Source organism: Phascolarctos cinereus, unplaced genomic scaffold, assembly GCF_003287225.1.
Source record: "Phascolarctos cinereus isolate Bilbo 61053 unplaced genomic scaffold, phaCin_HiC Scaffold_5;HRSCAF=322, whole genome shotgun sequence".
In the NCBI taxonomy this organism is placed as follows: Eukaryota; Metazoa; Chordata; class Mammalia; order Diprotodontia; family Phascolarctidae; genus Phascolarctos; species Phascolarctos cinereus.
This window is the reverse complement of record NW_027555958.1, coordinates 46,788,466-46,811,518: the sequence shown is the minus strand read 5'-3', so window position 1 is coordinate 46,811,518 and position 23,053 is coordinate 46,788,466. Positions and strand designations below refer to the sequence as shown.

The window sequence follows — 23,053 nt, the reverse complement described above, 5'->3', positions numbered from 1 at the left end:
TACTATGTACAAAGCACTGGATGTATAGAGAAATGGAGATACAAATGGAGAAGCAGAGACCATCCCTGCTCTCCAGGAATTCCTATTCTAATGGGGAACCAAAAGAGATAATATTATGTAAAATATTTTGCAAACCATAAAGTCAACTAGCATTTTATTAAGCATCTGCTCAGTAACAATGGTAGCTATTAATACTAGGACCAGATGATCTCTTATTTACTTCCTGTTTATCCTGCCTATAGCTTGTTTGTACAGATTTGTTTGCTTGTCTCCCCATTAGATTGTAAGCTCCTCAAGGGCAGGGACTGTCTTTTTGCCTCTTTGTAACCCCAGAGGTTAACATGGTGCCTTGCCCATAGTAGACGCTTAATATCAACCAATCAATTAATAAAATAATTACTAAATGTTTATTTATTGACTAATTAATCAGATTCTTTCCAGCTCTACCAGCCTATGATTCCGGCTGAGGAAAATCATCTAAAAGTAAGTTTGATGACTTGCCTCAAGCCATAGAGCTAGGTGTAGCAGAAGCAGGATGAAACTAGACCCTCCTGCTGCCCTCCCCAGCCCAGTGCTCTTTTCACTAGACTATTTGTTCTTTCTTTTGAGTTAGCCTGAAATCAAAGGTGATGATATTTTCCTCGTCACCCTCATCATTATTGGTATTCTTTCATTATTCCAGAAGGATTGATGAGTTGAGCCAACGCCTGGCTGCCCAGGAGAAGCTTGTCGAACAGCTGTCCAGAGAGAAGCAAGAACTTTTGCAGCATTTGGAAGAACACAAGGGCATGGACATCCAGGTAAGAGTCGGGCTACCTGCCTGGGTTATCATCTTCATCTTTTCCTCAACCCCAGTTCCCGGTCAATGGGGCCATTTATTGTCTGTGTACAGTCAAAAGTCTAGTTCTACTATCTGAAATTTCTTACTTCATATAGTGCCTTATTAAAGCTTAATTGGATCAATTATTATTCACATGGCAGCATGGAGGAAAAGTATTGGAGGAAGGTTTGTACCCGTACAAATGAGATGCTTAATTTGAATTTCCTGAAAACTAATTTTTTTCCATTGAATTCTAGAACATGTCTCTGCTCAAATACCATTGACAGGCCTGAGATGCTCTGACAAAGAACTTTTGTGGGTAAACAACATAGGACCACAAATTTAGCACTAGAAGTGAGATATGAAGTCATCTAGTACAACCCCCTCATTTTACAGATGAGGAAACTAGGACCCAGAGGCCAAGTGATTTACCTGGAATCTCACAAGTAGGAAATTGATATGAGCTTATTATTGTTGTATGCATTGAAGATACATCTATCTACTGGCATAGAATGTCTTGGTGGCATGAAATCAGTTCTCCCACATTGTTCTGAACAATGGTAGCTTCACTGGAATAGTGGAAGGGAACACATTTAGATTGATAAATTGTGCCATGTGGTTAAAAAATTAGTCTAATGATGATATATTTACATCCTTGGAAGGTTGGCTGCCAGGTTATAGATTTTGGCACATGATCATCCCTCAGTTTTGGTAAAGACTAAAATGCATGTTTTAGTATTTAAAATGTTAATGTCAGTCCTTTGAAAGATCCATTATTTCAATAGTTTGGTATTTCCTCCGCCTATAAAGATCAAGCAGCCCCAATGACCAATCACAAGGGACTGAATACATATAGAATGTTTACCTTTTATGTATGAAAAATGTAAAACCTATGTCTAAGATTGTTACTAGTCATTAGGTAACTTATAAGGAAAATTAGGATAGACCTGAGTATGATATGACTTCAAAAAGTAAAACCATTCAAGTACAGCTAAAAGATTAATTATCTTTTACAAATGAGATGCAAGAGGAAGAACAGATACAGAGGAATTAGATGGGGGAGGGGGCCTAATAGTTCTGGAAACCTACTCTCACTGGGAATGGGTTCAAGAGGAGAAAATACATATACATTTAGAAGAGTATAAAAGTCTTCTAAATTTAGAAGGAAATAAAATATTAAGGGATAGGGAGGGTGGGAGAGGATAAAGGAGGAATCTTTAGAGGAGAGAGTGTGGAAATAGGTTAAAAGGGAGATATAGAAGGGGGTTTAGATTTAGAGGAATGGGAGGATAAGGGAGGGGTTGCTGGAGTGGGGGTAGGTTAAGTAATAGGAGGGTAAGGTAGCAGGTAGAAATAAAGTAGAGGAGTTAAGAGAGACAAGAAAGTAAAGAAATATGCACAAACATAAAAACAAAGATTAGGAGTAGAATCTCCTAGGGAAAGTATATGTGTATATATATATATATATATATATATATATACACACGTATATGTATATATATGTATGTATACGCATATGTATATATATGTATATATGTATATATATGCATATATATGTATATATATGTGTATATATATATATGTATATATATATATGTATGTGTGAGTATATGTATATATCAGTACCTATATATAAATATAACCAATGCTCAACTGTAGCCTTGGGATGGTGGATAGGAGGGAGAGAGGGGGGAAAAAGATCAAAGTAAAAAGTATAAAGCAGAGAACAAAAGAAAAGCTACAAGGAAGCAAAGAAAAGATGGACAGCTAAAGATCAAGCATACCTACTTTATGACAGGTACTACATTAGGTTTTGGAGATACAAATACAAAAATGAAGTAGTCCCTGCCCTCAAGGAGCTTACATTCAACCAAAGAAGACATCATGTAGTTACTAAGTATGAGTATATACAAAAGTATACATATACAGGTAGGTGTGCTAGTCAGTCAACAAACATCTGTTATGTGCTAGCCACAGCGTTAAGCACTGGGGATACAAAGAAAGATCAGTCTAATAGGGGAGAAAACATGCAAATGACTATCTACAATACACACACACACACACACACACACACACACACACACACATATGCAGCATAAATTGGAAATAATCAACAGAGGGAAGGCACTAGAATTAAGAGGGGTCGGGAGAGGCTTCCTGTAGAAGGTAGGATTTTAGCTGGTACTTGAAGGAAGCTGGGGAAGCCAGGAGGTAGAGGGGAGCAATAGCATTCCAGGCGTGGGAGATAGTGTGTGTATATCTATGTATTTGTTAAACACACCAACAATAAATATACATGCAAAATATATTACAACCACTCCCCTCCTTAACAGATGGTCTTCATGGCTTGTTGGGGCACCAAAATCCATAACCTAGCAGTCAACCTTCCAAGGAAGTTTCCTCCTGGAAACAGACTTTGTCTGTTGTCTGGCTCAAACAACAAACAGTCTATTTCCAGGACCCATACTCAAAACCTTCTTAGCCCTAGCAGAGGTTTCCTTCTGAAGGCCTAGCCTTCAGCAACTGAGGGCCAACTCCACAGCTTTGGAAGAGGATTTAATTGAAGTACAGCCAGGTCCTAAGTACTGTAAATAATAAATTGACTGAATCAGACCAGAATGTATACTATTCAAAGATATAATTGTCTAAAATATGGAAATTGGTTTCAATATAGTAGAAATGTATAGGGTGAATTTGAATAAAGTGAGCCCTTCAGGGGAATTCATTATTTGTACTAATAAGGATCTAGCTGTAATATTTCCAACACAAGTGAGAAAATCAGGGTCTTTTAAAATCAGTCAGTGTTTTGAATGGAAAAGGAAACAGAGTTGCAAAATGATTCTCCTTTATAATTTCATTTCTTTCTTTGAACCTGTGATTTAATTGGTTTAATGAGCTCCCTCTATCAGGGCAGATAGTATCTTCTCTGCTACATATAGCTAGCATTAATAATATTGGCTAGCATTTGAGGGAACTTTAGGATTTGCTTGGCACTTTGAAAATATTATCTTTTTTTTTCTTCACAACAATCCTTGGAGGTAGATGCTTTTATTATCCTCATCTTACAGATGAGGAAACTGAGGCAGGCAGAGGTCTTGTCAAGGGTCACATAACTAGTAAGCTTCTTAGGCTGTATTTGAACTCAGGTCCAGCATTGTCTCTGCCTAGATGCCATATAAGTAATGATAATTTGCCTGTAGTAGCAGCTGCAGAAGCAGTAGCAGTAGCAGTAATAGCTAAAATTTCTATAGTGCTTACTATGTGCCAGGCTTTAGTAAGTGCTTTGCAATTATTATCTCATTTGATGCTCACAACAACCCTGGGGATGGGGTAGGTGCTGTTATTATCCTCATTTTATATATGAGGGAACTGCAGCCAACAGAGAATGAGTGACTTGCACAAGGTGACGTAGCTAGTAAACTTCTTTGACCGGATTTGAACTCAAGTCTTCCCGATTCCAGGTCCAGCATTCTATCCACTGTGCCATCTAGATGCCTAGACAGAGCATTATTAGCCTCAGAGAGATGCCTGGGGTACATTGAGAGATTAGGTAAAATTACGCAGGATCACTCTGCCAGAATGTGTTAGAAGTAGGTCTTAAATCCAGGTCTTCCTGACTTTAAAGCTGCCTCTCTGTCCTCTGCCAAGTAGCCTCTGTAGTCTAATATATTATATTCTGGTAATTAATGAATACACGGAATATAGCAAACTGAGCCCTGGGCATAAATGAATAGATTGCACTGCATGGCTCGTAACACATTTGAGAGGTTCTTCTAGTCTTCCTTGGCAGAGCTCAGGGGCTGAACCTTCAAGGACAGCACCTTGTGGGTATGAGTGGCTGATGTCTGGATTGTGACCTGGGACACAGAAGGCAGGAAGGGTGGGGCATATTGACGAGTACCGTTCTGAAAATACTCCAGTGACCCTGATGGCATTGCTCTGAATCTTGATAGAGAGGATTCTCTTTCTGCTGGTTCTTATCTCTGAGTAATCATTCCCTGCCCTACCTTCTTATATATTAATATATAATATGTTGGTTATAATATGGTTAACCCAATTACTCCAGCTGTGGGTCTGCTGCAGAGAACATGGGCAGCATCAGCAGTAACCACAATGCATCAGTTTGGTGTCCAGGGCAGTCTAGGAGCTCTGTTTATTGGTGTACATTGGGAGGGTCAGTAAGTCAGTTTACTGGGAAGTTTGGTAGGGGGATCAACAAAAAAGGAAGTTCATGGTGGTTGTTGTGGGCTGAGACTTCATTCAGTAAACATTTATTGAGCACCTACTATGTGCTTAATATTCTTAATATTTTATATTTGTTGTGTAATTGTATAATAATATTACATATATTAATATCCAAGTGTTGAGGTAAAGGACATCCCCTTTATCTCTTATTTATATTAATATCCCAGTGATATATTAAAGGATATCTTTTAATATCCCAGTGTTTTAAGCACTGGGATACAAAAATAAAGCACTCTCCAGCCTCATAGAGTTGTTGCAAGGGTCCAGTGAGATAATATTTGTAAAGTGCTTAGCTCAGTACCTGGCACATAGTAGGTGCTTAATAAATGCTTATTTTCTTCCCTTCCCATAGATGGTTAGAATTGTTCAAATGGAAAGGGCTATTTTCAGATGTAGTGGATTTCCCCTTACTGCAGGTCTTCAAGCAAGATTTAGATGATTATTTGTTAGTTAAGTTTTAGAAGGGATGGTTGTTTAGGTATGAGTTGGGGCCTCTTGAGGTCCCTTCCAACTCTCAGATTCTGTGCCTTTGTGGAAGTAGACTTAAAAAAAATGTGGCTACAGTTTGGATTTGTATAACGATTCCAAGGTTGAAAACCTGATTGAACAGGAGGATGGTAGTGCCATCAACAGGAATAGGAAAAATTAGGAAGACAGGAGGATTTGGAGGTGAAAGATAATGAGTTCTCTTTTGGACATATTGAGTTTAAAAAGCCTATAGAATAACCAGGTAATTGTTGATGCAGGCAGAAACTCAGGAGAGAGGCTAAGCCTCAGTGTGTTGAAATGGGAGTTATCTTCAGAGAGATGAACTGAACCCAATGGGAGCTGATGAGATCAGTAAGGGGGAGGGTATGAGGAAAGAAGAGAAGAGGGTCCAGACTAGAACCCTGGAGTACACCTACATATAAATGGCAGGACATGAGGAATGATCCTGTAAAAGACACAGGACTGGTCCAAAGGTAGCAAGAGAACCACAACTGAGCCATGCCATAAAAATTCTAGAGAAGAAAGAGTGCTAGAAGGAAATGGTACAGAGAGGTTCAGAAGGAAGAGAAATGAGAAAAGGCCACCAGATTTGATGATGAAGAGATCATTAGTAACCTTGGAGAGAGCAGTGTCAGTGAAAGAATGAGGCTCAAAACCCTATGGGAGGGGGTTGAGGAGTAAAAAGAAGAGAAGAGGAGGTGATTTGTGTGGACAGTTTTTCCTAGTTTTTTCTAGGGCTTTGGCTATGAAGAGTATTAACTTGAGAGGATAGTAGAGTCAAATGAAGGATTGTTTGGGTTTTTGTTTGTTTATTTAGCAAGGCTGGGGTAGATCTGGGAATATTTGCAAAGTAGCAGGAAAGGAGCCAGTAGATAAGAAGAGACTGAAAAACTCTTTGGGGATAGGCACTTCTTTGAGGTTGGTTTTGTTTTGTTTTGTTTGATGCCCAGTACCCAACAAAGCACCTGGCATATAATAGTAGACACTTAATAACTGTTTGTTGAAAGAATGCCTAACAACCCCTGTTAACTGGCTTCCACTTGACACCCTATGCCCAGGGCCAGGAAAAAACTCATAAGACTTTTGCAATTCATTTTGACAGAGTTTCTGGCTAGCACCCTGTGTACCCTTATAACCTGGTGATACAGCACCCATTTGTCTTCACATTTAGAAGAACTTGACATCAGAGAGAGACCCTTCTGAAGCAAGGAGAATGAAAAGCTCTTCTCCCATCCCCTTCCCTCCTTTCCTGATTTTCCCCTTTGTTTCTGTGACTAGAGGAGACTCACTCCCCACCCACGGTCATTTTCGGTAGAGGAGTTATGTGGCGTCTTTTCCAAAGTGTGTGTTTGTGTGTGTGTGTGTGTGTGTGTGTGTGTGTGTAAAATTCAATGATAATAAATATAACTCGATATAAAGAAATTCAATAATAAATATAATTCAAGCAGGTAATTAAAACCTTCGTGATCCCCCAAGAATCCCATGAAAGCATGTTCCTCCACTGGATACATTCCATGCCATGCCCCATCATTTGTATACACAGTGGATACTAGAGCCAAAGGGAGGCGTGTGAGTGATTTTTAATTTACCTTCCCTAACAACAGCCCATCCTGAGGAGATAAAAGCGAGACAGTAGATTGAAAACATTTTCTCTACTATAGCATCTTGGGAAAAATTATTCACACTCAGTTTAAAACAACTTGCAGGAACATTCAATTGTGTGAACTGTGAGCTGTCTATGAGGTCAGTGAAAGGAGGCTGCTCATTAACAATTGGGGAAGTTACTGGGGTTTTTAGTTCTCATCTGTGCTGCTTATTTAGAAGGGAGGCTCAGCATATTCATAAAGTTAGCTGGAGATAGTACAGTGAGAACTGGGACTAGGGCTGTGGAACAAAAAACTTGAGAAGCACTACTATCCCTACCATCCTCATTCTGTCTTGAAGGTGAGTTTCACCTGAGTCACTCAGTTAAGAAGTGTTGCTGAAAAGACCAAAATCGCAAGTATGATTTCTCTCTAGGTCTTTTCACATAGGAAAACCCTATTTTGTGAAAACAATTTGTCCAGTATCACATGGCCAGAATGGGTCAGTCTTCCTCACTCTGAAGCTAGTTCTCTATCCTCTGAAGTCTAATATATATTGTATCTAGAAATACACTGATACGTGGAATATAGCATATTGAGCACAAGACATAAATGAATAGATTGAGCTGTATAGATCAGAAGTATCAAACTCCATGCTGAAGGCAAAATTCCCCGGTATGGGTCAGAACCAGATTAAAAGGTAATTGGGAAATGTTTGACAAAATAAATAAAACTACAACACAACATCGATAATGTGAATTTGTGGTTTCCTAAATCAATATGCAGCCTGCAGGGATATATTTCTATTTGTTTAGACATCCCTGGTTTAGATGACATCACTTTTGAAACTGAATTAAATATTTACGCGGTCATCACTGAAAGTGTGCCTGTTACTACTCTCCTACAATTCTGGAACACACATCTCCCTGTTTGCACAGGGGAGGAATCTTCATAAAACACATTCTCAAGTTCAGGCTTATCCACCCCATTAAAGCCAGACCTGGACTTTCTTGCTTCCAAAGGACCTCCACCATTAATTGGCAGCTGGGTTGCTAGAAACAAGGAGATCCTATAGCTCCTGCAGGAAGAAGCTAGAATTGTATAAGGCAAGTACATTGAAGGAATGATGTCACCCCCAATTTCCCACCTTGTTGCCACCTCCCAACCCCCACTACTTCTTAGCCAGTTACTTTTGTTCAAGCCAAAACACATCAGTTTGGATTAGAATGTGCCCAGGCAGAAGGTTCACTTCCAAATTCTATAAGGGTCCCTTTTGTATTTAGGAGCACCTGCCTGCCTCATGTTCTTGGCTTCTATGCTCCTCACCTCCAGTTTAGTTTTTTTTTTCCAGCCAAAGACAAAGTTTATTAGAACATCTGTCATATTGGGCAGACTCTTAAGGAGTCTGAACATTAGTGAGCTATTGGCTAGATTTTAAGAATCCCAGCCTCACCTCCACTTTCATAAGATACAAATGGATACAGCTCTTGTCCTGTATCAACCTACAAAGTCTCTAGTTTGGGTGCCAAGTGGCCTGATAATAATATCTTGATATAGGACTTCTTGTTCCTCCAAAGTAGAGCTACAAAGTCGCGGGATATATTTGCAGATTGTTAAGCTGATTTTTGTTACCTCCTCTTCCAAAGCAGTGAAATGCCTCATCTCCATGAAGCTTATTCATGAAACCAGACAGACAGGGAAGGTGCAAAACAGGGGAAAGGGACATTGAGTCAGCCTCTTTGTTCTTTTCGGTCTCTGTGTTTCGTAATTTTTATAGCAAGAGATGCACTCATAAGCCAGATACATTAATAGGGGCTTTCACTGAAGAAATGAAAAATAATTAAAATGCACGGTGAGATCAGCAGAAGCAGAATATTAGCCAAGCAGCATCATTTCTGACTTACAAAGCAGTCATCACTCATGACACTTTGTTTAGGCCTAGCCTGGGCTCGGATATAAACAGTGCTGCCTATGGAACAAAACATGCTATTTCTCAAAATAGCCTACATTCCTGAGTTGCCATGGAGAGATCTGACATGGAGCCTTAAGTCAAAAACATTCCACATGCTCAATGCAGAGACTGAACACGTCACAGGAATTAATCACCCCAGGCAGCTCCAGGACACCCACATATAAGGAGATTTCTCAGAGCGGCTTTGCGCAATCTCCTACTGGAGTGGACACCTATTAAACATGCAAGCAGAGTTTCAATTTACAGATCCTCATCCAGCAGCCATGTGTCCTAGACACATGTCAATGACAGCTATTATCAGTTGACACAGAAGAATGCTGAAACTTCATAACCAGCCCTTCCACCCAGTTAAAAGGCATAAGATATTTATCTCCAGCTTCATCAGATCTTGGCAAGACACCTGCTACTGTGTTAGAGGTCCTGGGCTATGTCCTGTGCTTGTCTCCCCTTGCAGGTCCATCCTCCACCCAGATGCCAAAGAGGTAATCTTAAAGTACAGGTCTGACCATGTCATTTCCCTACCCACTTTAAATTTATTTGTGTCCATTTGGTGCATACTTGAATGTGTATATATTGTCTCCTCCAACAGAATGTAAGCTCCTAATGTAAGAGAATGCCCTCCCTTGAGGGTAGGGACTTTTTTTTTCTTCATAGACCTATGTTTGGAATATAGTAGGTGTTTAATAAATGCTTGTTGATTGATTGGTAGTCGGGGAGACAGATAAAAAGATAACTAACAGTATGAGGAAACATATTTTTAGTACCAAAAGAGGGGCACAGACAGTGATCACAGTGGGCTGGGGTGACAGCAAAGAATTCACAGAACAGGTTGGGATTTAAAGAATGAGTAGGATTTTGGTGAGTAACAAAGAAAAGGTGGGGGGCATTCCAGACAAGGAACACAGTTTATGCAAAAATCCAGAGTTATATATAAAGTATCTTCTGGGATAATGAGTAGACTCTGGATCAGAGGGTTTCTGTAGGTGACTAGTTAGAAATAGAACTAAAAAGCTAGGTTAAGGCCAGATTATAAAGTAAGGAGTTTAGTTTTTATCCTAGAGGGGTTTTTTTTTGGTTGTTATTCAGTTGTGTCCAGCTCTTTGTGACCCCATTTGAAATTTTCTTGGCAAAGATACTGGAGGGGTTTGCCACTTCTCTTTCCGGCTCATTTTAAAGATGAGGAAATTGAGGCAAACAGAACCAGTTGAGTGACTTGCCCAAGATCACACAGCTAGTAAGTGTCTGAGGCCAGATTTGAACTCAGGTCTTCCTAACTCCACGCCTGGAGCCCTATCCATTGTGCAACCCAGCTGCCCTAATCACAGAGGTACTGGGGAGCTTATTGAAGACTTTTGAGTAGGGCAGTGTGATTCAGGTAGATTGGCCTGGCAGCGATGTACATACAGGGTGGATTGAAGGGTTGGAGGAGTGAAGTAGGGAGTCCCATTAGGATGAAAAGGAAGGGATAGACAAGAAACTGTGAAAGCAGAATTGACAGGACTTGTTGCTTCCTTGAATGAATGTGGGAGGGAGGAGGAGGTGAAGAAGAGAGGAAACAAAGGTAGAGTCTTGCGCCCAGGTGAATACTTCCAAGTGTACAGACTCACATAATGCTAGAGACAAATGGTGCCTAGGTCAAGGAAAGGCCCAAGTTCAAGTCCCAGCTATCTACTTACTATTTGCAGATATACCTACAGCAGGCCCCCAAAGGCCTTGTCTCCAGGGTGTTGACAGGGTTCCTTTCCATGGTGACCCCTTTCCTGACACTTTGCCTCTTGACTTTTTGCTGGAATAACTATCCTGGGCTTCATTCACTCCTCAAGTCCCATCACCCATCTCTATGACATCCCTCTTGAAGGGATCCTCCTTCACCTTCTCCAGATCCCTCAAAGGTGAGGGTTGGACCACCTCCCCTTGCCTGGCATGACTTCTCGGGTTGTGTGACTTCTCTCCCCTCCTCCCAGCCAGTTTCTGAGCTTCTCCTCATCTGTAAAATGGGGATAATAATACTTATATACTACTGACTTCACAGGGATCAGAGGAAACAAGAACACTTTGGATGCATAAAGCACCCTCTCCCTGCATGTGTCAACACCTTCAGGCAAAGTCCTTCTGGCCCTTTGCTAGTTAAGGTTCTGCAAATAAAAAATGGTGCAATTGGGACTTGAACTCAGGTCATCTACCTCTGTACATGTGAATGGTTACTCTCTTATCCCTTTTCTATCTGTAGATAAGAGACTGGAATGATGAAAAATTAAAAATTAATTAACCAAGATTCATTAATGAAAAACTGAAGATTCCTTTGAAAAGAACATATTCTTTATAGTTGGCTATTAATGACCTAAATTGTGTCAGGTGCAATGGCCTCATCCTCTTTAATTTCTCCAAAGCACATGATGCTATTAACAGCCCATTAATTAGAGCTCTCCTTCCTTGCCTTCTCTGCCTCTATTCTTCCTAGTTCCCTCTTGCCTTCCTGTTTCTCAGTTTCCTCCCCTGGGTACTCTTCCTACTCTGACCTTCACTGTGAATATCCCTTTCCACTCTCCCTATCATGCTCTCCCTATCGTCATCCACTTCCTTCCTCAGGGATCTCCTCCACTCACATGATTCAGGTTATTACTGCTAGGTGGGTCTCTCCCAAAGCTACATCCTAACCCTGTCAGCAGCAAGCAGGCACCTGGAACAAAAAGCAGTATAAGAAACAGAGAGGGGGGAAAAAAAACCTTTGCAAAGGCTAGATGCAGGGGGCTTCACCTGGGGGTGATGATTTCAGATTTGCAAGGTATTTAGCTCAGGCTCCACTATCATAAAACTGCTGGTAATTTAATAACTGGCCCAACCCTATTATCTCGAGGACAAATTAAGAGCTCTATGATCTATGTGCAAGAAATGGAGGAATGATCTTTGCTTCAGCATGTTGACAAAACCACAGTGAGATCAGAGAATCCTACTTTTCTACCACCATGCCAGAGTATCAGTGGGAATTGTCAATAGAATCAATGGCAAAACTAGTTGGTACATCTCATGCATAGCGGTATGCCAGCTTGAACCAGGTGGAGCCCGCTGTTAAATTTGCAGTGTGAGTGTATATGCCATGGCAAGCAACAGATGCTATAAATCTGGGCTTGATTTATTGTTTTATTGATTATCTACACTGCAGAAACTGATGGAGAAAAAAGTTAATACAAATTAAAATTAAAAGTGTGTCACGTGCACTTTTAACCCTCCAAAGAGCCAGTTGTTAAATATTTACCAACACACCACTGCTCATGCTGATATTGCCTTGGGAAAATGGAGTCCAGGCATACTTCTAAGGTCATATCTATCTGGAGCTACAGGGTCAGTTAGAGTAGACACCCCGAGAAATAAAATTACCAGGGCTAAGGTCAGTGAAGAGCTTAACAGCTGCCAGGCTCAGCTTCCAGCTCTCATACCTGACCCATCTGGTCAAGACCGTGCCTCTCTCTGAGGGCTGTGCCAGTGACAAGGGCCTGTGGTCTCTGACACTGGCCTTTTTCAGCTCTCCCATATTTTCTTTTTTTGTTTGTTTGTTTGTTTTTGGTGAGACAATCGGGGTTAAGTGATTTGCCCAGGATCACACAGCTAGTAAGTGTCAAGTGTCTGAGGCTGCATTTGAACTCAGGTCCTCCTGACTCCAAGGCTGGAGCTTTATCCTCTGCACCATCTAGCTGCCCCCCCCCCCCCATTTTCAATTGTATGCTGGACCACTCCACTGTTTTTAAATTACACATATCTCAAAATACAATTTTATACTTCCTCCCCATACACTGTCTTCCCTTCGAATTACCACACTTCTGCTGGTGGTAAGACCCACTATCCATTACCTAGTTTAAATACCTCGAAATCATTTTGACTTCCTTCCCCTTCATGTCCTGAGAACAGTCTGTCTCTGAGTCTATAATTTCTTGTTTTGAAAAGTTTGTCTACTTGTTCAGATCTGACCTCAGATACTTATTAGCTGTGTGACCGTGGGCAAGTTGCTTAACTTTTGTCTGCCTCAGTTTCCTCATCTATAAAATAGGGATACTAATAGTACCTACCTTCACACAGGCTTGTTGGAAAGATAAAATGAGATGTTTGTAAAGATTTTATAAACCTTAAAGTCTCAGGGATTCAGTCTGTAAGATGAAGGTGATAGATAAGGGGACCCTTAAGGTCCCAGTGGCAACTTATTACTTATTAATAGTGGAGACATTAACTGGCTCTGGAGATGGAACAGGGGTTCACATCTGGGGGCTGGTCCATGAACTACCAAGATTTCAGGGGTCCATGAATTTGGATGAAAAAAAAATTAATCTTTCCACTAGACTTTGTTAACTTTGTAATCCTGTATATTTTGTTTTGTACAGTTAGAAACATTATTCTGAGAAGTGGTTCATAGGCTTTACCAGATGCCAAGAGGTTCCATGATACACACAAAGTTAAGAACCCCTAAGACAGAGACTCCAGATTCAAAATGCCACCTCTGACATTTACTGACTGTATTTGAATAAATTACTTAAACTTTCTGGGCCTCAGTTTCCTCTGCTGCAAAATATGGGGCTTGGGCTAGATAGTTCCTTCAGCCTCTAGCTATCTGACCCTATGTTCAAGAGTGGTATTTGATTTAATCCCTGTATATTGGTTCAATTCATTAAACAGTTTTGTTTAAGTACCTTTTATGAGCAAGACACTATACTTAATTTGACTGGTGCAGCTCAGATCTAGTTTAATAACTGCACACATTATACAGCACTTTGTTTTATAAGTAATTTCTTCACAACCCATGGAACTTTGTATCAGAAGACCTAACTCTACTATTTACCATCTACATGACACTGGCAGACCATCGAACCTTTCTAAATAGTTTCCTCATCTGAAACAGAGATGTAACCCAACTGGGACCACTAGGGCTTTATTCCACGGTGCAAGAGGGTAACTGACATCCAGGGGATACACATCTTTGTTGGCACTGCCATAAGTGGTATTCTGCCTGCCCTGTGCCATAATCCTCCACATCCTTATGGAGGCATACAGAAGCTATCAGGTAAGATATTCCCCAGTACAGCTGGTACAACTTCTTCCAAGGGTGAGCTTCGAATATTACAGCATCTCTCTACCTCTCCAAGAGAATTTGCCCTAGGTTCAGAATTGCTAGTTATCTGGGATAATAATACCTTACAAGTTTGTTGCTAGGTTCTAATGAGATGATATGTGAGAAAACTCTTTGTAAACTGTAAAGTACTATACAAATAAGACATATAAATGCTTGTTGACTTGACTATTATTATGTTTAATTATTTTACTTTTACCTTATGTCAACTCTACCTGTCAATCTAGTTTCCCTTCATTGTATACCTGAGATAATCATTAGTATCAGTCATTTTATTATGAATTATCTAAATAATAAATAAGTCCTTTAGTATCTCCCTAACAGTATATCTAACTTTAGTTTTAAATTAGACATCATTTTTAGGTTAAAAAATCTAGCTAATATGATAACAGGAAGAATCATGAGGATCTTAATTTGCTAATTAGGTCACTTGCACATATATACACACACACACAAACACACACACACACACACACACACACACACACACACACACACACATATATATATATATATATATATATATTTGCTATGCTTTATTATCCTCCAAATTTTTAATGATTGTAAAATAAGTCCAATTTACTTCATCAGTTTTACAACATAATAATAGCCAACATGTATGTAGTGCTTTAAGACAATATATAGGTTCAACCCTTAGAAAGGGAAGAGACTGTCTTTTTTGTATTTGTATTCCCAGAGCCTAGAGCAGTGCCTGGAATATAGTAGGGGCTTAATAAATGCTTGACTGACCGACCCTTTCAAATGTTCCCCTTCTGGGAACATTATGCTTTATCTATCTCTAGGTTATCACTATAGAAGCAGTGGTATAGTGCTCTGGCCTTATGGTCTGGTTCAGATTCCTGGACACTAGCTCTCTGACCCTGGAGAAGTCACTTAAAAACTCTGTGAGGTTCAAGGAATTCTCTAAGTGTTATCTCAGTCATAAATCTGTAGGTGGAGGGAGTTCCCTGCTCTGATGAAATCACAAATCCTTATATCAGCCTAATGTTTGGTGACTCCCCTCCTGAGGTAAGGGTTGGCAAGCTTGAGGATTTGCCAACTGTAAAGGCAGAGGCCTTTCTATAACATAAATACTTTGCTCCTACCAACAACATAGAAGACTCATCTTCCTGGGTTCAAAGCCAGCCTCAGGCACTTACTAGCTGTGTGATCCTGGGCAAGTCACTTATCCCTGTTTGCCTCAGTTTCCTCTTATGTAAAATGAGCTGGAGAAAGAAATGGCAAACCACCCCAGTATCTCTGCCAAGAAAACCCCAGATGGGGTCACAGAGAGTCAGACACAATGGTAAAACAACTAAACATCAGCTAATATTTGTATAACCCACCTTACAGGGCACTGTGATAAAAAGGAGGTTTGTAGGTGGTAAAGCACCAGGTAGATGGGAACTGTTACCAGTGAAATGCCCTTTAAAAAATAGGCATGTCTGATTTCCATTGAAAATCCATGCTGTGGCCTCCATCTGTGTCTGGTCCCGGGTGTTATTCTCTTATCACACCCACCCACCCACCCACCAGGGCTAAGGTGAGGTCTGCATACACCCTTCCATCCCTTCTGTCAATCAGGGTGTATCAGGGCACACTCCCTACTTCACAGATCAACAGCTGCCTTTCTGAAGAATCTTGTTCAACACGTCCTGACTTGAAACTCCTACAAGAGGGGGGCTGGCAAATGTAATCACAGGAGACTGTGCGACTACTTAATTTTATGTTAGGTATTTCGTAGGACTTCAGAGTCGGGAAAAAGCATCCCCCTTACAACATACCTTATACTGACAGCCTTGGATTGAATTGTTCCGATTTGACCAGGACCATGATGTGTATAGTTAAATAAGGTATTGTAACTGGAAGGAAAGAAAAGAGGGAGGAAACAAGTATTTAATTAGCATTTACTGTTTACCAGGGATAAGTGAAAGACCAGGGATACAAAATCAAGCAAAAAGAAACAGTCCCTGCCCTCAAGGAGCTTACATTCTAATTTGGGAAGACAACACCTAAAAGGGAAAGGGGTAGGTATTGAAGTGAAGGTCACCTCTCCCCGGGGGGCTTGTTTTGAAAGTTGGAAATCAGCGGGTGGAATCAAAAGGAGAATGAAGGCTGGAAAGTCAGGAAGGGAACAGTCTGGCCAAGCTAGGCCCTCTACAAAATGGAGGCCAGAGGAGGAATTCCCCTGTGGGGGAGGGGGGTGGACCTTACCTCTGCAAGGACAGACTTGAGGAGGCTCAGATTGGAGGGAAGTTCCAGGAGACAGCAGCAGAGGTTTGGAAGTCGCGGCAGGGCCGGTATCTTAAGACCTGAGAGCTCTCCAACCTTACCCCCAAAACGAAACTACTAGCTGTTTGTTTGCTGTTTCTGTAGCTGAATATGATGATACCCTGGTTTGAATATTTGCATACCAGATTGAGGGTCTAAGGAAACAGATGGTGCAATTTATTGCAATTGCGTTCAAACCCCACTTTGGAATCTTAGAACTCTATCTTGGTGCATAAAATTTAGAACAGCAGAGTTATAAAAGTGTCTTCTTTGTTGGGAAGCAAGGCATTCACACTGGGTGCTACGTGGGGCACTCAACACCTTCTTCTCAGGGATAGCTAGTGTAACTGGGGACCTGCTTACCAGGGGATTTCTCCTTTAGTTTAGTTCAAAACTTCCCAAACTGATTTGGCCTACCATCAACTTTTCAAAAAAAGAAAAAAATTACTCAACGTCCCCCCCCACCCCGAAATCTACTTTCTTTAACCTTCTAATATTTGTTTTTTGAAATTTGTATCATTTCAAAAAAATGTAAAATATATATATTTTTTAAAAGTGACACATCTTAAATTAAAAAATTTATTGTAAATTTGTGGGGTTTTCTCCAGTATTGAAATTCTGATGATGTGATATAGTATGGTATCATATTGTAAATAAATCATTACACGAACATATTTTTACAGATACATGCTGGACTTCCAGACAAATGCACGACACGCTACCCTGCCAACGCTTGTTAAGACCTGCTTACTTGACTGTTGATCGGTTATAACTTGCATTTTATGTGCTTATTTGGAAAATAATGTGATTATGACGATTTTAACTCTGTTACACAATAGAGGAAACATATAAGAATGATTTTTCAAAATTTTCTTCTCTTCTTTCCTCATGCTTCCATGCCCCCTTACCTTTATTCAACGCCCCCCAATTACACCCAAAGCTACTATGCCCCCCCTGGATTGTTCCAGAGCCCCCCAAGGGGCAGTATCCCCAACCTGTGGTTGGAAAGAACAGTGAACTGAAGACTAGGCCTCACGACCTTGTTCTGCCCCTTTACTAGCTGGGTGACTTTAGACAAGGCACTTAATTCCTGGGATCATCCTCCATAAAATAGGGATCATAATAGTTACCCTCCCTCTCTCATTGAGTTGTGAAGAAAATGACCTATAAAACAAAGTGCTGTATAGTGTGTGCAGTTATTAAACTAGATCTGAGCTGAACCAGTCAAACTAAATACGGTGCCTTGCTCATAAGAGATACTTAAAACTGTTTAATAAATTGAACCAACATACGGGGGTTAAACCAAATACTGCTCTTGAACATAGGGTCAGCCAGCTAGAGGCTGAAGGAACTATCTAGCCCAAGCCCCATATTTTGCAGCAGAGGAAACTGAGGCCCAGAAAATTTAAGTGATTTACTCAGTCAGTAAATGTCAGAGGCGGCATTTTGAATCTGGAGTCTCTGCCTCAAGGGTTCTTAACTTTGTGTGTATCATGGGCCCTCTTGGCATCTGGGAAAGCCTATGAACCACTTCTCAGAATAATGTTTCTAAATGTAGAAGATAAAATACACAGGATTACAAAGATAACAAAGTCTAGTGGGAAGATTAATTTTTTTCATCCAAATTAATGGAACCCCAGAAATCTTGGTAGTTCATGAACCAGCCCCCAGATGTGAACCCCTGTTCTATCTCCAGACCCAGTTAATATCTCCACTGTTAATAAATTGAACTGGGACCTTAAGGGTCCTCTTATCTATCACTTTTACCTTCCAGACTAGATCCTGGAGAAGTGGCAGCTAGGTGGTGCAGTGGAGTCAGGGAGACCTGAGTTCAAATCCTGCCTCCAACACTTAACTAGCTATGGGACCCTGGGCAAATCACTTAACCTTGTTTGCCTCAGTTTCCTCATCTTTAAAATGAGCTGGAGAAGGAAATGGCAAACCACTCAGGAATCCTTGCCAAGAAAACCCTAAATGGGGTCACAAAGAGTCAGATATGACTGTAAAACAATCGAACAAAAATGGGGATCATAATAGCACCTACCTCACAGGGTTGTTGTGAAGAGCTAGTGAGATAATATCTGTGAAGTGTCCAGTACAACGCCTGGCACATAGTAGGGGCTTAATATTTGTTTATTATTTTCAATTAATAAATGTTTGTTCCCTTCCCCCTATACAGGGCCAAATTCAAACCCCAGTTCTCTACTTGCCCTAGGCCTCTGGTAAAGGGTCCCTTTATGCTTCTTAAAACTCACTCTGGGAGCAGTTAGGTGGCACAGTGGATAGAGCAGCCGTCCTGAAGTCAGGAGGACCTGAGTTCAAATCCGGCCTCATACCAAACACTTGACACTAGCTGTGTGACCCTGGGCAAGTCACTTAATCCCAATTGCCTAAACATAAAAAAATAAAAAAACTCACTCTGCTCAGCCCTGATTCATCTTTCTTGGCTGCTCCATTTGTGAAAAATCCAGCCCTAGGCCTTTTTCCTTGCTGCCCCTCCTAGGAACTGGACCAGAGGACCACATCTTTGTCTCCAAGGCTTTCACATTTCTTTACTTTTTTTTTTTTTTTAAACCTTTCTCCCATCTCTGAACCCTCAACTCCAGCGATTGTCTTCTGACTTCCCTTACTGCATGAGTCTGTTTAGCTTCCTTGAGTTTCTAGATCACAGAAAGCAGGGCATGTAGTACAAACAGAAAAAAAAAAGTTTGGCTTTACAATCAGAAGACCTGGTTTCTGGTCCTACCCCTGCTATTTTCTATTTGTATCATCTTGGACAAGTCACTTCTATTTTCTCATGTATAAAATGAGGTTGGATTGGTGATCTTTTTTTTTCCTCTTCCCTTTCTAAATCTATAATCTGCCACACCTAACTCCAAATTACCATTTCCCCCTTCTACCACAGCCTTGGTCTAGTATTCAACTCCCTCTCACCTTTCTTACCCCTCTCTGCCACAGACTATTAACTATATTTTCCGTGGCTTTTTTTGGGGGGGAGGGGGAAGAGAATAAAAACATTCAGGAAAAAAAATCCCAGGATAAAGGTAATCAGAAATGCATTTAAAACTATCCAGACTGAATGGTGCCTAAGCTAATCTTTAACTAAAATTCCCCAGGCCTAGCTCTGACTTAATGGCCTTCTCTAGATAATGAGTATCTGGCTCTCTTATGGCCCCCAAAGAGAATCTGTCTTCCCCTCCACACGTCCTCTTCTGTTAAAATAGGATTTGTCCACCTGAGTGCACCAAATTGAGTTCGTTGGACCGTTCTGGGTTTTGTGACGATCACATAAAATACCCTGTACTCTTTAAGGCTATATAAATGCTATTATTATCATTGTTATTAATGCCCTTCCAGATCCATTCTCACTCAATCAGAACGCATTCCTGATTGCATGGGTGTGTTCTGGGGTGTTCTGCCTCCTTGTCAGGCACTTGCACTTGCAAGGATATTTTGTCCCTCGGGGTTACGTTATTCTCTATTTCCCGTGCTCCCGGAGATGCCCTCGCCTTCCCTTTTTCCTGGACAGTTTGAACTAAGTTACAGCCGGTGAGGTGAGAGGAGATTCCTCCGTCCTCTGAAGAGATCTCGCATCCATAGCGCACGTTTCATGATGTGCCCACTGTCTGAAATGATGCCCGGGCACGGGCTGAGTAGGGAGGGAGAGGAGGAGAGGTGGTGGATGGCGCTGCCAGCTCGCACCGGGGTACGTGGCACTTGCTGTCCCCGCGGCTGGGGGGGAGGAGGAGGAGGAAGAAGAGAAGGAGGGAGTTTGCTCTCTCCTCCCCTTGTCCCTGCGCAGGAGTAGCAACCACCAGACTGACAGCTCCGAGAGACTCAGCCTGCAGGTTTGAGGACCTTTCTTGCAGAGGCCCGAGCTAGCAAGGCACATCGCCCTCGCCGTCGCCGTGCCCGCTGCCGAAGCCCACCCCGCAGAGCGGGGGACGCCCGGAGACTCTTTGCCCTAGCCTGATCAGAGTCCCGGCCCCGGCCCCTCGGACTACAACTCCCAGAAGCGCTTTGCGGTTCCCGCATGCGCAGGGGCCTCTGGCGCCATCTTGAAATCTGATCCTCAATCTCTGAGCTAGAACGTTAGTAGCGGCGGCTGCATCAGCGGCCCTGAGCGGGGCCGGCGGCGGCAGCGGCGGGAAGAGGAAGAGAGGCCAGAACACCGTGCTCGTGGCTGGATGGCCAAAGCCAGGATGGTCGGTTCAGAAGGAGGCCGGAGCCGCGGTCGCTTGGCATCCCCTTGAGGCTCCCGCCGGCTGACGGCGGGTCGGCGAGGGGCGGGGACGCGCGCTCCCTGCGAGTGGTACCCAGAGCGGGGCGCGCGCACGCGCGGGCGGGCCCAGGTAGAGGCACAGGTGTGCGCCAGCCGGAAAGCGGGTGAACGGGGGCATGGCGCGCAGGCGAGCGAGCCCCGGAGCCACGCCGCGGAGCCCCCACTGTGATTGACCTCCTCCCAGCCCATCCCATCTCATCTTCACCCCACCTTATCCCCTTCCCATCCCTCCCCAGCTCATCCCAGCCCATCCCTGGTAATCCAGGCACAGCCAGGACGGAAAATGAAGGAAATCTGCAGGATTTGTGCCCGAGAGCTGTGCGGCAACCAGCGGCGCTGGATTTTCCACACCACCACCAAGCTCAACCTCCAGGTGCTCCTGTCCCACGTCCTGGGCAAGGATGTCTCCCGAGATGGCAAGGGCGAGTTTGCCTGCAGCAAGTGCGCTTTCATGCTGGACCGGGTCTATCGCTTTGACACGGTCATCGCCAGAATCGAAGCCCTCTCCATCGAGCGCCTACAAAAGCTGCTGCTTGAGAAGGACCGCCTCAAATTCTGCATCGCCAGCATGTACAGGAAGAATAATGATGACCCCAGCACCGAGGCCAAAGCAGGGATTGGGACTGTGGATATTTCCAGTTTACCCGATGTCAGATACACTGCACTGCTCCAGGAAGACTTTGCGTACTCTGGGTTTGAGTGCTGGGCAGAAAATGAGGACCAGACTCAGGAAGCTCACAGCTGCCATGCTTCAGAGGGCCCTGCCAACAGGCCCAGGAGGTGTAGAGGCTGTGCTGCTTTAAGGGTTGCCGATTCTGACTATGAAGCCATTTGTAAGGTACCCCGAAAGGTAGCCAGAAGCATCTCCTATGGGCCTTCTTCTACCAGGTGGTCTACCAGTATATGTACTGAAGAGCCAGCCTTGTCAGAGCTTGGGCCTCCAGACTTATCAAGCACAAAGGTACCAGCGGATGGGGAAAGCATGGAAGAAGGAACTCCTGGTTCCTCTGTGGAATCTTTGGATGCTACTGTACAGGCCAGCCTTGCACAACAGAAGGATGAGGAACCCGAGAGAGGCAGCAAAGAACTCCCAAAGTGTGATTGCTGCTCAGATGATCAGGCGATCCAGTACACGTGTGGCCACAAGCTGGAGCTAGCTCTTAGCATGATTAAAGGTTTTGACTATAAGCCCATCCAGAGCCCCCGGGGGAGCAAGCTTCCTATACCAGTGAAATCCAGTCCACCCGGAGCCAAGCCTGGCCATCTCATGACAGATGGAACCAGTCCCAGTTTCCTCAACAGGCCTGTGAAACCCCATTCCAAGACACCTGTGGGCTATTCCCTGGAGATTTCTGAACTGCAAGAGTTGTGGGATGATCTCTGTGAGGACTATTTGCCCCTCCGGTTCCAGGTAGATGATATGTAATACTATGGCACTTCGGTTTTATCAGATTACACAGCTAGGCTCCAGACCTTCAGCATGGCTTCTAATTAGTCAATATTCGAAGTTAACCAGCATTTCTAAGGTTTTTTAAAGTATTCTAACTCCATCCTCCCTTGTCTTTCATGCTCCCATATTTCCTTTTTGCTACTTTTTGGTGTGTAGATCAGTTCACTTGCTGCTTTGATTCCGCATACAACATCAGATGACCAAAAAAAAAATTATTTTAAAGCAAAAAGATTCAGCCAACACTAAATTCTTAGTAAATTTTGCCTTTAAAAAAGGCAGGCCGTCTATGCTCCGATACCACCCCTCTCTTGTTTACCTCTTCCTCTTTGCGCTTCACAACTTTATTGATCCTCTTCATTGTCAGTCAGAGGGCTGGTTTTTTTTTTCTTTCTCACAAACTAGCCTGGAACAGCAATCTTTTTGTGTTCAGGTGCTCCCAAAGTGATTGCAGCAGATGGTAAGGTTTGAGGAAAATCCATTAATTAGCAAAGTGCTACACCAGAAAAATGGTTTTGTTCAGCTGCTGTGTTTATTGTAATTAATGGGATCATTTGGGGGCTCTTGTTGAAGATGGCTTGTTTTATCCCTTGAGTCTTTTTTTTTTAATTTTAAAGGTCTTGGGGATTAAAATGAGATATTACTTAAAGCATTTAGATGAAAGCCACTCACAGCTATCAATCCCAGGTGCATCTGTTCTGGGTATATTTTTCACCAAGCTTAGGTTTACATACTTGTCTAGTGAGAAGAAGATTACACCAGTTAGTGTTTTGATTTCACTTAATGACTTGAGAGAGGCTATTGGTCTTAATTCCTCTGAACTCAGAC

General features: G+C 42.4%; 1 protein-coding gene and 1 long non-coding RNA gene across 9 annotated transcripts in view; one reads left to right on the top strand and one right to left on the bottom strand.

Moving 5' to 3' along the window:
* The window catches only part of LOC110219767 (uncharacterized), a 28,890-nt gene extending 12,112 nt beyond the window's left edge, over positions 1 to 16,778 (bottom strand). Inside the window, exons 1-2 of the long non-coding RNA XR_002327744.2 lie at positions 16,440 to 16,778; positions 16,010 to 16,087 (exon numbers count right to left, since the gene is read on the bottom strand). This is a non-coding gene — a long non-coding RNA (uncharacterized LOC110219767). The remainder of the gene's footprint in view (positions 1 to 16,009; positions 16,088 to 16,439) is intronic.
* Positions 1 to 23,053, top strand: part of PDE4DIP (phosphodiesterase 4D interacting protein) — a 279,980-nt gene that overhangs the window by 155,285 nt on the left and 101,642 nt on the right. For 3 of the 8 annotated variants that reach the window (XM_021003403.2, XM_021003385.2, XM_021003377.2), the window contains exon 8: positions 683 to 800. In XM_021003403.2, coding sequence (XP_020859062.2) covers positions 683 to 800 — 118 coding nt within the window. Of the gene's footprint in view, positions 1 to 682; positions 801 to 9,340; positions 9,592 to 17,179; positions 17,359 to 20,295; positions 22,190 to 23,053 lie in introns of those variants that run through there. The other 5 variants (XM_021003368.2, XM_021003349.2, XM_078154931.1 and 2 more) reach the window with 4 other exon arrangements.